At 43.6% G+C, this 17,612-nt stretch overlaps 1 protein-coding gene across 1 annotated transcript in view; it reads right to left on the reverse strand.

The window, feature by feature from the left end:
- LRRC40 (leucine rich repeat containing 40) overlaps positions 1-17,612 on the reverse strand; it is a 103,027-nt gene that overhangs the window by 14,116 nt on the left and 71,299 nt on the right. Inside the window, exons 8-13 of the mRNA XM_068118284.2 lie at positions 15,977-16,067; positions 8,898-8,943; positions 8,711-8,816; positions 8,217-8,324; positions 6,752-6,862; positions 4,724-4,801 (exon numbers count right to left, since the gene is read on the reverse strand). Of these exons, the coding sequence (XP_067974385.1) occupies positions 4,724-4,801; positions 6,752-6,862; positions 8,217-8,324; positions 8,711-8,816; positions 8,898-8,943; positions 15,977-16,067 (540 nt within the window). The remainder of the gene's footprint in view (positions 1-4,723; positions 4,802-6,751; positions 6,863-8,216; positions 8,325-8,710; positions 8,817-8,897; positions 8,944-15,976; positions 16,068-17,612) is intronic.

The following is a 17,612-nucleotide window of genomic DNA, read 5'->3' on the forward strand; positions in this document are numbered from 1 at the left end:
CTTCTGCTTTCCTTTCCTCTGTTTTCATCCTTTCTAACCTTTCCTGGAGTTCTCGTTCCACTCTCCTTTCTTCTTCTGCTCTTTCCTTTCTTCTTCTGCTCTTTCCTTTTCTGCTTTCCTTTCTTCTTCTGCTCTTTCCTTTACTGCTTTCCTTTCTTCTTCTGCTCTTTCCTTTTCTGCTTTCCTTTCTTCTTCTTTGATCCGTTCCTGGCTCCGTAATTGCAACTCCAGTTTCCGGAGCTCAACGTCTTCTGGTTCTTCGGGTAGCCACTCCCAGGCTAACTTGTCCCATGTTCCTAATCCCACCATAGACTATCACCGTGGTCTGCAACTCTGCCTTCCTCAAATTAGTTCGGACCTCCAAGTTAAAATGTTTGGCCAATTTCAAGAGGTCCGATTTTAGTAATGCTCGGAACTGTGCCTCACTAGGGGTTACCGCAAAGTTCTGTGCCACAAACGCCATGGTGACTACTGGTAACACCTGTTAACCTTCACCCCAGAAATTTCCAACAAAGAAAAGCAACAGTATTACTATTATTGCTATTGTTTTTTTGTTTTTTTTGTTGTTGTTGTTTTGTCGGCAGAGCAAAACAATTTTGGGAAGTTGGAAAAGTTCCCACTCTTGGGAATTCTTTCCCGGACTAAAATTTAGAAAATTTTATAGATCCCGGACGTAGACCCAATTGCGAATCCGCAAATTGTAATTTGGACGAGCCCCCAATTCTGTTACGGGGTCAACCTCGAGGGGAGCCCCGGCAGAAAGATGTATGGTCCTTGGGTGAAAATAAGTCAATCAATAATGAGTCCACACCAAGGGTTACGAACAAACCCCAATATATTCCCAAATCCCGCACAGGAATCACAATGCGTTTACAGCACTTCCATACAATCCTTATCTATAGTATAGGTGGCGCCACCTTAACCCACAACAGTGTTGGCAACACTCACGGCCCTTGCCCCCAATATCTCTGCACGCCTCCCAGGTGACGTCGAGTCGATCCAGCGATCGGGGAAGCAATGTCCGATTCCTGCACGCCTCCCAGGTGACGTCGAGTCGATCCAGCGATCGGGGAATCTAGGTCCGATTCCCATCCGGGGCTGGGAGTGAGGATACTCGACAACCTCAGCGAGGATACCCGACTTCGCAGGTTCCGCAGTAATCCGGTGCTCTCCTGACGCGCGGACTTCGGTTCACAGAGGCACGGTTCCCTTGTCCTTCACGTTCGGCGGCTCGGTCTCGAGCTGCAGTCTCAACTCTCCACCGTCTCCTTCCAATCTCTTTCGCGCGCCAGGCCCAAGGTACATGCCCTCGTAGGCGTTGAGGCGAACAGCGCCGGGCTCTTGGTTCCTTCCAGGACCACACGGCACCTTGACACGTAACCGGCAATCAATCACCCCGCGCAGGTAACTCCTCTCGCCAGACGGGCTTTTCCAACTCCGTTCCAAAGTAGGTAACGATCGCCTCCGCTCGCGTCGGAGCTCTCGAAGCTTAAGATGGCCGCCCTCTCTTCTCCTCCTCCTCCTCTTCTTCACGATCCCGTTTCCGGTCTCGTTTTTTCCAGAAGGGCTCCTGACCCTTTAATCACAACAACCTTTAATAGAATATACATTAATAAGAAATGCCCCGGAATTCGTAACACTAACCCAAACAAAATATCCCCTCCCAGGCGAGACACCATACTGGGTCATCCTCACACTCCTTCAACCCCCCCCCCCCTCCTCTTTCTCTACCAATGGCTTACCTATGTTAGTCTTTTCCTGAAAGGTGGTGGTCTTATTCTGAATGTGCGTAGGCCCCTGCTACTTGATGCCTAGTTTACTCAAGTCGAGCTTTTAGCATCTTCTCTTTTATTGTGGGGAGGAGGAACGGAGGAGAGGGAGTGGAAGGGGCTGAGATAAGTTTTTGGCCAAGACCCCATCAACTCTTGCTCTAATTGCCACCGAGGCGATTCGTCTGTGCGGATACTCAGTGATTACTCGTAGTGAACACATTGTGCGCACCGCTAATGAACGCTCGCTGGTGAATCAAACATACTGTACATGGTGCAGATCCCAGGCGAGCTTCAAATGCATGGCCATCATTTGCGGCGTTTTGAATTAAATCTTGAAATGCATAAAATTTGCCTATTTTAATTAACGGTTAAAAACAACAGGTAGTCGGACTCACCCAGACTTATGGGTGTCTATTGTGCGTCAAACCATTATTCTTTGCGAGGAAATCTGATAGAGATGTTTAGTATGATGAAGGGTGTATATAAAATAAGTTTGGAAGAGTTGTTCAGCAAAATAGACAGTGCTGGGACGAGAGGCCTGAGATTACGAAGGGGAAAGTTGTGACGGTATTAAGGAAGGGAAGGTAATGTGAGCATGCAATGGTCTCCCTGGAAAGGTAGTGGTGGCACAAACGGTAGATAGGTTTAAACTGGAATTGGAATAGGTTCCGAGAAGTACTTGGGATAGAATGGTACATGGATCTTTGCAGAAACACATAGGCAAGATGGGCCTAATGGCCGAGCTCCTCCTGCATCAAACTTCCTTACACCATATATTGTTACAGATCTGGTTTAGGGGAGGAAATGGGAGATAGATTAGAATAGTTTTTTCATGGTGCACATTAGAGGAAGTGTGATGTAATTCCCAAGAGAGATAAAATGCATCGAGCAAGTGTATAGAAAGTCGTCATCTCCCCCGGCCCAATGTGTCTGTGTCTAAGCCCCAACGCCTCCCCTCCACACCTCGCGACATTTCTGAATTTTCCCGTCACATCTGTCTTCAGGTACTTTTCCATTCTGAGTAGCCAATCAGCGCAGCCCATAACAGTGATGGCAAAGTGGGCTAAAGGTCACAAGGGTGACAAACGAGGCCACCCATCATCAACTGTTCAACACGGAATTTTCCTGGCTTGGCAGCCAATGGGCGTGCGCCTGAAGTTATCAACTGTCACGCTGTGTGGGCCAATTAGCATGTGCCACGGATGGTTCGATTGGTCCCACAACCAAGGTTGTGGACCGGATCTGACGGGAAAATCCATGCTACTATAACTCGCTCACTCACATGGAATCTCCTGCGATGAAGCTAACTCCGAGGGCCTTTCACTCACTCACCGCAGGCAGGTTGGTGGTCTTTCTGTCTTCTACCGACTCCTCTCTGGCCTTGCTCCCCCAGCTCTCTCTGTGCTCTGTCCCCCAAATATTCCTACAGGTCTCACAAGATCTGCCAGCAACCCTCTTATGGTTAAACTGCGAAAATGTAGGCTCTCTGCTCACCTTCACTCCTCTTTTCTCCCACCTCTGGAACAAACTCCCTCACTCTCTTCAATCCCTCTCCTCCCTCCAGGTCTTTAAAACAGCTGTTCACCACCATCTTATCTTCCCCCATCCAAAACCTTGATCTTTTCTACCCCCGTTAACTCACCACAGATAGTTTTTTTGAAAGACCAACTTGTTTCCTGGAAGTTCAAGCAGTGTCCATGTGTTTTATACCTCTCCCACCATCCCCCGCCTCCCCTTTCCCATGCCTCCTCCAGCCCAAGCCCTCTCCCTCCCACAGATCTCCCGATGTCCCTGCTCTCAAATGTTGTACTTGTGTGCTTCCCTCTCTCTCACAATCTTGTCTCCCACTCCCTTTATCATATGTTTTATGTGTCAGTTTTTTTGTGTGATTAATGTTAGCTCTTACACGAACCTCGATCTTGTATACAAAAAAATAAAAAACTAGAATCCGGGCACTCGGTAGAGCGCATACCTTCGCCGCAGCTACTGTTCTGTACTTGGCATGGGAGTGTATGCGATGTGAAACTTTATGTGAAATGCGATCGATTTTTAAAAATCAGAATTTGAGCAAATCTGTTTCATTCGTTTGTTAATATGCCTCATCTCTTGACAAATCTGCAATTATAATTTTTTTTGAGGTTGAAATGATCGCGGGAGATTGCGTTATAGTGATGACGTCCTGGATGGACATCTTCTTCTTCAGTCGCGCATAACTTTGAGTGAAATACGATCGAGTTAAAAATAGTCAGAATTTGAGCAAATCTGTTTCATTCGTTTGTTAATATGCCTCATCTATTGTCAAATCTGCAATTATAATTTTTTTTGAGGTTGAAATGATCGCGGGAGATCGCGTTATAGTGATGACGTCCTGGATGGACATCTTCTTCTTCAGTCGCTCATAACTTTGAGTGAAATACGATCGAGTTAAAAATAGTCAGAATTTGAGCAAATCTGTTTCCCAAAATCTAATCAAATGTGTCCCGTATAATAACCAATCATCCCACCAAATTTCATGCAATTCGGTTGAATACTTTTTGAGTTATGCGATTAACATACACACACACAGACATACAAATAAATACACAGCGATCAAAACATAACCTTCCGCTTTTGCGAAGGTAATAAAAAATAAAAATTAGTTGGATTCCACTTTGTAGCGATTCAGAATGAGGTAGAGCAATTGTACACACTCCAAGCGTGAAAGGTAAAGACTCTCACGAAGCACATGACCCTTACATGAAATGAGTGGGTCTTAAGGTCATGCAAGTGGTCACGTGGGTTTTTTGTGCTTATCCCTCATCTTGGAAACAGGCAAGCCCTGTTCAAGGTGGCAAAATAACGACATAAATGCAAAAGACTTTCCTTGTGGCGTGGCAGGTCCACGTTTTAGTTATGCAAGCCGATGTACGAGTATGCATGTTAAAGCGGAGAGGTCGGGACCAGGATCGTACCTGTTGAAAGAGATGGTGATGCATTGCAAACAAACCAACGCCTCCATCTCACTCGGCAAGGAACTCAACCGGTTGTTGCTGAACACAAGGGCACAGTTATGCAGGTACTCGTAAGAAAGGTGACCAGGTAAACGTTTTTATTTGGTTAGCAAACAATATAATTATTGGAAATTATTTATACGACGTACAAATGCTGTATAACATTTACAACAACAAATGTATTTTACTGTATAAAAAAACACGACCATAACACCACCGAGCAGCACTTTAGCTTTGAATTTGGCGAATTGTATGGAACCTCGTCCCGAGTTGTGTGTTAGATCGGGTGGTGTAAAAGACACTGGGTATACTTGCGGTAAACTTGCGATTCAATGGTTTGTTTTTTCTACAACCTTCAAAATCTTTATTTTATTTCAATTGAATTACATACTTAGACACTAGAACACAAATCCCCTTGTTGTCACTTCCGAAAACCTCGAGTTTAGCAGTACTTGGACAAAATATTACACCATTTTACACCCTCTCAACCAATCAAATTTGCTGCTGGTGCTCAGCGTTGGGGAATGTCGAGATTCAGCCAAAGCTGAGGCTAATAGGAAATATAGATCGGGCTCGGAAACGCAAAGCAAGAGCTAAAAAGACCCTTCCCACGTCATTTTCGTCAAGACTGCACGAGGTAAGGGATGCACGCACTCTCGTTATGGATGCAAAATGTATGGTCAAGAACACCAAGGAGTGAGGGTCATCGAAAGAAAGGGAATTCACAATCACCTGTGTTCATAAATTATTCAACCCAAACTCCAGAGCTCCACAGGAGTGGATACAAAGCCGAGCAACAAGTTCAACTCGGATCGATTGATACATCATCCAGAACGTGAATCAGTTTAGAGGACGTTTAGAGGGCGGCCATGCAGGGACGTTTATAGGGCGGCCATGCAGGGACGTTTAGAGGGCGGCCATGGAGGGACGTTTATAGGGCGGCCATGCAGGGACGTTTAGAAGGCGGCCATGGAGGGACGTTTATAGGGCGGCCATGCAGGGACGTTTAGAGGGCGGCCATGGAGGGACGTTTAGAGGGCGGCCATGGAGGGACGTTTATAGGGCGGCCATGGAGGGACGTTTAGAGGGCGGCCATGGAGGGACGTTTATAGGGCGGCCATGCAGGGACGTTTATAGGGCGGCCATGCAGGGACGTTTATAGGGCGGCCATGCAGGGACGTTTATAGGGCGGCCATGCAGGGACGTTTATAGGGAGGCCATGGAGGGACGTTTATAGGGCGGCCATGGAGGGACGTTTATAGGGCGGCCATGGAGGGACGTTTATAGGGCGGCCATGGAGGGACGTTTATAGGGCGGCCATGGAGGGACGTTTATAGGGCGGCCATGGAGGGACGTTTATAGGGCGGCCATGGAGGGACGTTTATAGGGCGGCCATGCAGGGACGTTTATAGGGCGGCCATGGAGGGACGTTTATAGGGCGGCCATGGAGGGACGTTTATAGGGCGGCCATGCAGGGACGTTTATAGGGAGGCCATGGAGGGACGTTTATAGGGCGGCCATGCAGGGACGTTTATAGGGAGGCCATGGAGGGACGTTTATAGGGTGGCCATGCAGGGACGTTTAGAGGGCGGCGATGGAGGGACGTTTGGAGGGCGGCCATGGAGGGACGTTTATAGGGCGGCCATGCAGGGACGTTTAGAGGGTGGCCATGCAGGGACGTTTAGAGGGCGGCCATGCAGGGACGTTTAGATGGCGGCCATGGAGGTACGTTTAGAGGGCAGTCACGGAGGGACGTTTATAGGGCGGCCATGCAGGGACATTTAGAGGACGGCCATGGAGGGACGTTTATAGGGCGGCCATGGAGGGACGTTTGGAGGGCGGCCATGCAGTGACGTTTATAGGGCGGCCATGCAGGGACGTTTAGAGGGCGGCCATGGAGGGACGTTTGGGTGGCGGTGAGTGAGCGTGAACACACTTATCATCGTGCAGCAATTACAATACGCGTTTTGTGCAACGTGCTCCACTGACCGCAGGTCCACGTGCGTGAGCAAGACAAGGCTGGTGAAAGCTGGTGAAAGATTGTCAATCTTGTTGAAACCAAAGTTCACATCAATCACAGAATCTTTCAACTCTGCGATCCTGCATCAGACGACAAAACACTCATTGGGTTAGCAAAGAAGGACCTCTGCTTCGGGTCAACTGTGTTTATAGAATAGTAGAATCGGCAGTGAAAAGAAACATTTTATAACTTGTGAAAATGGAAGATTTTTCAACTATATTGTTTGGTCTTGTGCGTTATTCTGTCTGTTTGTCTATCAATTGCCTACAGGTCACAATTTTAAACCGATCTTTACAAAACTTCAAATGGTAGAGTTGGTCATAAGGAAGAAGCCTATTGATTTTGAGATCAAAAGGTCAACAAATGCCAAAAGTCAACTTTGTCAAATTTCTAAAATCCTCAATTTTCATCTGATTGACTTGAAATTTCAAGAGTATTTGCATACTTGATTATTGAATTCAACCAATATTTTTTAGGCCAACATATGCCAAAGGTCAACATAGGCCAAAGGTCAACATAGGCCAAAGGTCAACAACGGCCAAAGGTTTACCAAAGCGTTCAGAATCATTGGAATCTCCCGCGATGAAGCCAACTCCAAGGGCCTTTTACTCACTCACCGCAGGCAGGTTGGTGGTCTTTCCGTCTTCTACCGACTCCTCTCTGGCCTTGCCCCCCCAGCTCTCTCTGGGCTCTGTCCCGCAAATATTCCTACAGGTCGCACAAGATCTGCCTGCAACCCTCTTATGGTTAAACTGCCAAAATCAAGACTCTCTGCTCACCTTCACTCCTTCATTCCTCTTTTCTCCCGCCTCTGGAACAAACTACATCACTCTCTTCAATCCCACTCCTCTCTCCAGGTCTTTAAAACAGCTGTTCACCACCATCTCTTATCCTCCCCCATCCAAAACCTTGATCTTTTCTATCCCCGCTAATTTCACCTCAAATCCACTTTTTTGAAATACCAACCTCTGTCCTGGAAGTCCTTGGTGTCCTTGTGTGTTATACTTCTCCCACCCCCCCCCCCACCCCCCTTCCTACGCCTCCTCCCCCCAAGCCCTCTCCCCCCCACACATCTCCCTGCTCTCAAATGTTGTGTTTGTGTGCTTCCCCTTCTCTCCCCATCTTGTCTTCCGCTCCCTCTTTTTATATATTTTGTTTGTCTAGTTGATTTGTTTGTTAAATAAATGTTAGCTCTTTCACGAGCCTCGATTCTGTATACAAAAAAAAAGAAAAAAAAAGGTCAACAATTTAGGTGAAATTTCTAAAATTATCAATTTTCATCTGGTTGATTTGAAATTTGAAGAGGATTTTTATATCAGATCACTGAATTCAACCACCAATTATTTTGGAGGTCAACATAGGCTAAAGGTCAACAAGTTATTTCAGGGATTTTGCAAGTATCGTACTGTGCATGACATATTTCTTGTGTTTTACCTTGATGGTATCTCCGTGAGCATGTTCCGACTGAAGTTCGCTGTTGTGATGGTCGCTTTAGCTGCTGCATCAAAAACTTCATCGGAAACTTCTGCTGCTTGCTTGTTGCTGGAACAAGCAATGTTTTGTGCGTTTTAATTTTTTGACATGCAGGCTTGTGTATATCAAACAAACATCGGGATGGCAGGTGAAAGGAACTTTGGAAATCTGCCTCCAGACCATGCTCCAGTCTAGATGTACATAGTAACATAATGTACATAGTAACATAACATAACATAATGTCCGAGTGGCATGTAGGCCGACAATGTAGAACATGACTGTTTTACTCGCCCAGATGTAAACAAATATCCCCCCCCCCCCTCCCCATAAAATTGCAGAATATCAAAGTAAAAGACAAATTATCATAATTTCAAGCAAAAACCATCAATATGTTAAAGGTTTGAAGACCAGCCAGCACAGAAAGCATCTGGCAGGTTCTGCAGTTAAATGCTCACCTAAACATGAGGGTTTTCAGGGTGGTAATGAAGTGTCTATCAAGATGAGGCTCGCTAAGCAGCGCAAGGCCTGCTCCTTCTCCAATGCCAGATGCGTCCTTCGGCTCTGCACGCATACACACCAAAAAATAAACAAAATATCCCAAACAATATATACATATTTGTGCTTTAGTAGGGAGCTGCTTGCCTTCAATCCTGCTTCTCAAGTACTTGAGGATTCCCTGAGTGCCACGCTGAAAGAGAGAAGGTCCAGAATTGAAGTGACTCAGAGCTAGAGGGTAAAGTTAGATCCACACCTGAACTCTCAGTTGTGCAACCAAATTTCTCAGAATGCTTTGCTTATCAGTCATCAAATTTTCTACAAAGCTTTATTATGAGAATATGGAGAAGGCAATGAATAATTTGGTCAAAAGGTCAAAGGTCAACGTCACATAAAATCGTCACTTTTCATCCGATCGACCTGAAATTTAAATTTACCATCCCAGTTTTGTCATGAGATTTTCAACAAAGCTTTATCATGAGAATTTAGAGAAGGCAAAGTAATAATTTGGTCAAAAGGTCAAAGGTCAACATCACATAAAATTGTCACTTTTCATCCGATCGACCTGAAATTTTAATTTACCATTCGAGTTTTCTCATCAGATTTTCAACAAAGCTTTATCTTACTATAATTCACCAAATGTCTCCGTCTATGTCTCCGTCGTCTCCGTCGTGGCGGTGATAAAAAACATTGCCTCAAACAGGGAACCATGATTGTCATGGGGCCCGCAAGGCTAACCCCCGCTTTAGCGGGGAAAATGGCCTTAAAACGATCATTCATTCTCCGTCTGTTCCCAGGTACCGCAAAAACGGCTGAACCGATTGCAACAAAATTTTGGGTGGTTAATCCTGGGACCCCCTGGAGTAAAATAGGCTATATTGTTTTTCCAATTTTTTCCCAATTTTTCAAATTTTCCAGTTTTTCCAAACACAATGGAATAATATTTACCGATATGAACAGTGATGTGGCTTTTATTGAAATTCTACAAATACTGTTTAGATTTTGATTTGCGTGTGATATGATTTAACGGATGTTTATATAAATCGTTTAAAACAAGAAAAGAAAAAAAAAGCCTTCAATTTCTGATATTTTGTCTTTTCATTTGGGCTTTCCAATTGAAGCCCCGCCCGTAGGGCGGGTACCGTTGCTAGTTATGAGAATTTGGAGAAGGCAAATGAATAATTTGGTCAAAAGGTCAAAGGTAAACGTCACATAAAATCGTCACTTTTCATCCGATTGACCTGAAATTTAAATTTACCATTTGAGTTTTGCCATCAAATTTTCAACAAAGTTTTATTATGAGAATATGGAGAAGGAAAATTAATAATTTGGTCAAAGGTCAACGTCACATAAAATCGTTAATTTCCATCTGATTGACCTGAAATTTTAAGAATTTACATATTAGGTCACTGAATTGGTTTCCAAACTGATTTTAAAACCATTTATGTTTATGTATGGTCAAGTTAACACAACCCTCTCCCTCACCCCCACACTCCCAACAATAGCAATCAACTACAAAAAATATCCAGAATGATCAGTGGTCACTGAAGCATAGGATGCATCCTGGTGAACGGCATTTAGGGCTGGAAACGTTAGCGGTTGCCAACTGTGGACCTACAACATGGGCCTCCAGCATACAGAACATTTAGTATTTGGGCCATTTTCTTTTCACTTGGTTATTTTACAGTCGACTTAGTCACACCACAACACTTTGTGCAAATGCACCACATTAGTCTTGCATTGGTGGATGGTCGCATTGGATTTTGACTGCCCACTGCGAGGCTGGGCAGGCAGCAGTTTATCACGTTTTGCACTTGCCGCGATTCCTTTGGCGGGATGCTTGCCTTCTGATGTGCTGCTGGTTTCTTGACTGCACCTTCAAACGTGCAGAGAAGCTTAACCCATGCAGGGATCCGACTTGTGAAATAGACGTAAACAAGCTGCAGAGGTTGTACTTATTTGTACAAGTCAATGCACGGTTTATGTTGCAGTTGCCAAACTCCAAGGAGCAATGGTTTGATGGCAGTAAAATTTGACGACTGGTGGAATGTCTCACGATGGATTGGGGTGATGGACGGCAAGCACATCGTTCTTCGGACTCTCACTCGATCAGATCAAACAGCACACCTACAGCATTGTGCTTCTCGCCGTCATGTACACGGATGTTGCAAAGGCCACATTTTGCACGATTGTGTTTTCAGAAAGTGAAACGTGTATGCCGCTTGCCTATAAGACACTAGCCTGTGCATCCCAGGCAGCGATGGTCTGCCTCGTCATCACGTTCCAATCCGACATTCACAAGGGGCTGATGAGACCCTCTCCCCTCCCCCAGCAAGGAAACTATACCCAAATAACAACCTTAGTAATACACAAAGTCTCCTGAAGAAGGAGTAGTGGAGAATGCACTCGGGATTCTGGTACAGCGAGTGCAGGTCTACAAGAGACCAATAGCATTTCCGCTGAAAAGACAAACACCACCAATGAAAGAGCACATGCCCTCCACAAGAGACTCTGTTTATGTAAGGGGCAGACTTGTTACATGCCAGGACACCGTGAACATATTGGACACTAATCAATGGCTATAATCTGTACCTCAGTCACAGACACAACTTGCAATTTGAGCAACTAGCAACGGTACCAGCCCTATGGGCGGGGCTTCAATTGAGAGGCCCAAATGAAAAGGCAAAATATCAGAAATTGAAGGCTTTTTTTTATATTTAATTTTAAACGATTCATATAAACATCCGTTGAATCATATCACACACAAATCATCAAAATCTAAACAGTACATGGCGCCCATTTTGAAAAAAAGATTGAATTCTGCAAAAAGGAAGCGGCTGCTACACGTCTTTCTCAGTCGCACGTTTATGTGTGAAGAGTGCGCGCCGAATCTAACATGGAAGCGGCCGCTACACCTGTTTCTCAGTCGCTTTGCACACGCTGCCGTGTTACTTCGGAGCCGCACGTTTATATAGGAAGAGTTCGTCAGGAGTCGATCTACTCTCTCCTGGTACGTAGAATTTCAACAAAAGCCACATCACTGTTCATATCGGTAAATATTATTCCATAGCGTTTGGAAAAACTGGAAAATTTGGAAAAACAATATAGCCTATTTTACTTCCAGGGGTCCCAGGAATACCCACCCAAAATATCGTTGCGATCAGTTGAGCCGTTTTTGCGGTACCCTCGAACAGACGGACGGACATTTGGTGAATTATAGTAAGATGAAGCAACGTGTGAAACCACAATGGACACCAAGTCTGGGATGAACGAATGGAACGGATTTTCTTTTTCTTTTTTTTTCTTTTACTTCTGAGCAGGCTGTTTCTCTGGGAATAGCAAATGATATAGGCATAAGAATGCCCAGAGGGAATAACCTTATGCCTCGAGGGAAATTCAACAAAACAGGCGTTTCACCGTTTCTGTAACATTAGTAATTGTTGTTGCAATGCCTCTGATGGGAGTTTGTGGGGTAGCTCGAGCCTTTATTGATGAATCCGTTGAATTGTTCATTACTGCAGAATCATTTATCGTTGTGCTATTGTTTGTGTCGATCGTTGTAACGAATTGCTGCAGCAAATGAGGCCAGCTAAAAAAATTGTTTTAACGATGGCAAGGTTCTTTCCCCCAAACATCTTCCTGGACAAATACATGAAGAATGCAACCCTCTTTGTGTCGAGTTCCAACCTGCAATATGATACGAGGTTGGAGTCCGTTGTATTTGTTATTTATAGTATTTCTCAAGCGGCCTGGTCTTTCCAAAGGGAGATTAGATCGATTCAGCACACAGAGAACTTTCACATAATCTCAGCAATCCCACTGCCCTTGGATTCCTCAATTTTCTTCCGTTCTCTCTTATACAGTGAGCGGAGTGACTGGAGCTTTGTTGTTCGCTGTTCTACCATCACACGTGGTTAAATTGGACCGAGCTGCTACACAATCTCCCCAATTGCTCCGAGCATCATCATCACTGTTTTTTGTTTGTTTCTTCCCGATATGATATCGATTTCCCTCCAAAGATCTCTCTATTCGAACAACTCTGCCAAGCATTCCAGGGTCTCTCTCTCAGGTTTACTTTTACAATTAAATCTTTTCTAAATGTACTGCTTCACTACAGGAAATTACATAGCACAGTCAGGATAACAAGCCATAGTTCACAAATGTCTGCTCTGCATAAAAGTCAGTGGTCTTTGCCTTTCTTTTTTTTTTCTAATTATGAAACATTGCACAATAACATTAATGTTACATCCAAGCAAGTGCATGAACTATAGGTACACAACAGATTTCCATTTATGCTATAACAACTGTTGTCGCTACCCTCACCAGAGGGGATTATCATCATCATCATTGTGCCATTATCACTATGAACAATCATCATTCGTATCAGTATGTATCATTATCATAGCAGAGTACCCGCCTTACGGGCGATCTTGTTCCAAGCACACAACATTCTTCAGACACATCCCTCTTTGTTTGGGCGGTGTATCGGTATAAACAGACAGGTGCCTCAATCGCTCCCGAAAATAAAAACAACCCAGGTTACGTACATGAAGCACAAACATGCGAACTGCTTATGTGCATATATACATCATGGTTATATAGCTCGGATAATTAGCCCGTCCACAGCACAGCAGGAGACAGGGTTTTGGAATCACTCGTGTGTGTGTGTGTGTGTGTGTGTGTGTGTGTGTGTGTGTGTGTGTGTGTGTGTGTGTGTGTGTGTGTGTGTGTGTGTGTGTGTGTGTGTGTTGCATTGATGGGTTAACTGACTGCCTGGAGGCAACTAAGGTTGTGGATCTACTGATGTACCATCTATTGATGTGGATCCATGTTCGAGGTTGTGGATCCGCCGTTTGGAGAGGTCCTGGGCTGAAAGGATCGAAACCTCGAGGAAGAACGGTGCCCAGCTGATGATCCGTGCAGTCGGGAAACTAGTCAATTGCTTACGGGTTAAAGTCCTCGATTTAGGTGGAGAAACTATGTTTGAGGTTTACAATTTAAATAAAGTTGAATATGGGATGTTGTGAAATTAACATCATTTACAACAATCCTTTAAATTATTTAAGTTTAGGAACAACCGATACTGTACAATTAATTGTGTGTGTGTGTGTGTGTGTGTGTGTGTGTGTGTGTGTGTGTGTGTGTGTGTGTGTGTGTGTGTGTGTGTGTGTGTGTGTGTGTGTGTGTGCGTGCGTGCGTTCTGGCTGTAACCTTTCTTACCATTTGAGCTTTTGTCATCAAATTTTCACCAAAGCTTTATTATAATACAGAAAAGGCAAATTAAGAATTTTGTTGAAAGGTCAAAAGGTGAAAGATCAGCATCACATAAAATCATAAATTTTCATCCAAATGACATATTAGGTCACTGAATTGGTTTACCAATCAAAAGCTACAAGCCGATTGTTTTGTTTTTTTTAGATCAAAAGGTCAAAGGTCATGGTTGTGTAAAATCACCAATTTTCATCTTTTTGACCTGAAATTGTAATAATTTGCATATCGGGTCACTGAATTGGTTCACTAATCAAAAGGTAAGAGTTCATTGTTTTATTTACATCAAAAGGTCAAAGGTCAGGGTTGCATACATTCATAAATTTTCATTTTGTATTTTTTTGAACCGTTTTCGTTATTTTAGGCACAAGGAAGAAGACGTCTGCATACAAACGGATTTTCAAATGCTTTCTAATTCCAATTGTATTGGTCCATAGGCTGACACCAGAAGCCTGAAGCTTGAGGCCTATATGAGCCTTCGCCTACACAAGGCTCATGATGCCTATCGGCTCCAACCTTTCGATATTTGATCATCTTTTTAACCATTGCATAGGTTGTTTTACACTGAACGGAAAACAGTGAAGGCATGGTGATTGTAAATATGACACTTCTGAAAAAGTCTTAGGAGGCTTATCATAGCACTAAAATGGCGGACGTATCGTTTTCTATTTTTTCAGGTTACAATTGTGGGTGGCGTCACACCAGCTGTCCAACCTATGGGTATCGAGTGGATGAACATACATACATACATAAATTTGCTCCATTACATATAGATAATCATCATCATCGTCATTGAATGAATGAATGAATGATCGTTTTAAGGCCATTTTTCCCCGCTCGAGCAGGGGTTAGCGTTGCGGGCCCCATGACAATCATGGTTCCCTGTTTGAGGCAATGTTTTTATGGCCGGATGCCCTTCCTGACGCCAACCCTTGGTCACGCTCTTACGATGTGCAGGGATACGGTGTACCTATTCTAAATCGGGGTACACACCGTGATCATTCATCCCAGCAAGCTGGTACTCAAATTTGCCGACCTCGGAAGGATGACAGGCTGAGTCAACCCCCCTGGCGTTAATTCAGCGATCGACCGGGATTCGAACCCAGTATCCTCGGATCCCAAGCCGGCACCCTAACCGCTAAGCCAATGCCAGGCATCATCATTATCATTATAATATAAAAAAATAACCACGTTTAGAGGCCATTTTCCCTGCAAAGTGGGAGTTGGCCTTTTTCGGGAACCGTGGTTGTTGTTTTTTGGTCCCCTTTTTGAAGCAATGTTTTACGGCCGGATGCCCTTCCTGACGCCAACCCTTTTTGCCACCTTTAACAACAAACAGGGAATTACCAGTGAACTGGTACTCAATTTGCCGACCTCGGAAGGATGACAGGCTGAGTCAACCCCCCTGGTGTTAATTCAGCGATCGACCGGGATTCGAACCCAGGATCCTAGGATCCTAAGCCGGCACCCTAGCCGCTAGCCCAACACCAGGGACTATCATTATCATACCATTATTATTCTACATTTACCGAAGAAGCCCTGAACAATTTTGATCGTTTTGCCTGTCAAGAAATACAGTTTACAGGGCTCTCAATGTTATAGCACTTTCCACATTCCTGGAACTTGTCCACAATGCGATTCAAAAATAAATAAATAAAACGGCCTTCTCGTGGAGCAGTGATGTGGCCGAGTTAATAAGGCGTATTTATAGCTACTAGGACTTTGCCCTTTGACCCAATTATTAATTACTTTTCTCTCTATTCTCATAATAAAGATTTGTTAAAAATTTGATGACAAAATCTCAAATGGTTAAAGAGTTATGGTCTGAACAGACAGGCAGGATTGCAAAACCCCATCTCCCACTGCACAGGGGACGAGCTGAAAATCAAATCATAATTTTAAGAGAGTATTCATAATAACAGTATCCAAACTGATTGACAAGGATAAAGGACACCTACAGAAATGATGTCCCTGCGGACAGAACGCAGGGGGTTTCCCTGCAGAGTGAGCGAATGCAGCTTGTTGAGTGTTCCCAGGCTGCTGGGCAAGCTGCAGGAACAGAAACAAAACCAGCACTTGGTCACATTCACAATGCGAGCACAGCGATAACATTACGGATTGAAATGACGATCAGTACAAAGAACTACTGCGCGAGGTATTATCATATGGGAGGAGGCCATGTTGCCCATCATGCATGTGCTTTGTCTTCATCCTCTCATTATAATCTATCAGTTTTCATCTATGATGCTAACACAGTTCAAAGGATTTCCCTGTGGAAAGGGGTTGGTGGGAGGGGAGGTAGGAGGAACAAATCGGGAGGAGAACATTGGTGGGCACAGGGGCATCACAATGGTGTATTGGAGGTGGGGAGGGAGGGATCAGGATCGGGGTTGATTGAGGAATTAGCAAACGCTGACAGTACATTCACTTTCTGACGAGACACAGGTACACAATTATTACCCATCCATGCTTAAGTTATCTAAAAGTCCTGCCAATATCCATGTGCCCTTCTTTCCCCCAATGCATTGATGTACGTATCCAATTCGAGTTTAAACCTATCTATTGTTTCTGCTGCCATTACCTTTTGCATCAACTACTCTACGAGTAAGCCCGGCGTTGGTTTAACGGTTAAGGTGGCTGGTTTAATATATTAAAGACTTGGGGATTTGAGCCCGTCACGCCGTTGAAATAACACCAGGTGGGTTGACTCAGCCAGTCATCCTTCCAAGGTCGGCAAAATGCGTAATAGCTTACTCGTATCAGGGGCAATGCATCAGCGGCACTGCCGCACTTCCAGAAATGAGGTAACCAGCAGCCACGGGCTGTATATAAAACAGCATCAACACCAACTCTGAGTGAAATAACCTTGAATTCACTCTTTGAGGACCAAAAGCATTTTGAAAGTAATTTTCAGATTAAGTCCAATTTTATTATTAGTTTGGCTATCGTAATCACAAATATGAATTGAAATTCAAGATTATGCATCATGCATGACGAAAAATAAAAGTTTTTCTAATCAACAACAAAAAATGTATATACATACATATGTATGTGTATATATATATATATATATATATGTTGGAATTTGTTGAAAAAGTCAAAATTTTACATGGGGTGTACTTACTTTTTCACATGACTGTATGTATCTATATATGTATCTATATATGTATGTATATATATATATATATATATATATATATATATATATATATATATATATATATATATATATGTATAGATAGATATATATATATATATATATATATATATATATATATATATATATATATATATATATATATATATGTATAGATAGATAGATAGATATATATATATATATATATATATATATATATATATATATATATATATATATATATATATATATAGATATATATATATATATATATATATATAGTTACGGACCGCGGATAAGGATGTTGGTTTGCCGAGCGGATGGCACCGCGGCCGAACAGTTACCCCGACTAACCCGATTCCCGAACGTTGGCCGGATCGCGCCACAGATATTCAATATGGAAAAGACAAAAGCGACACGGATGTGAAGGAGAAGAAGACAGAAGTAGGGAATACGAT

This window comes from Myxine glutinosa, chromosome 1 (assembly GCF_964187855.1).
Source record: "Myxine glutinosa chromosome 1, kmMyxGlut1.1, whole genome shotgun sequence".
Lineage (NCBI taxonomy): Eukaryota > Metazoa > Chordata > Myxini > Myxiniformes > Myxinidae > Myxine > Myxine glutinosa.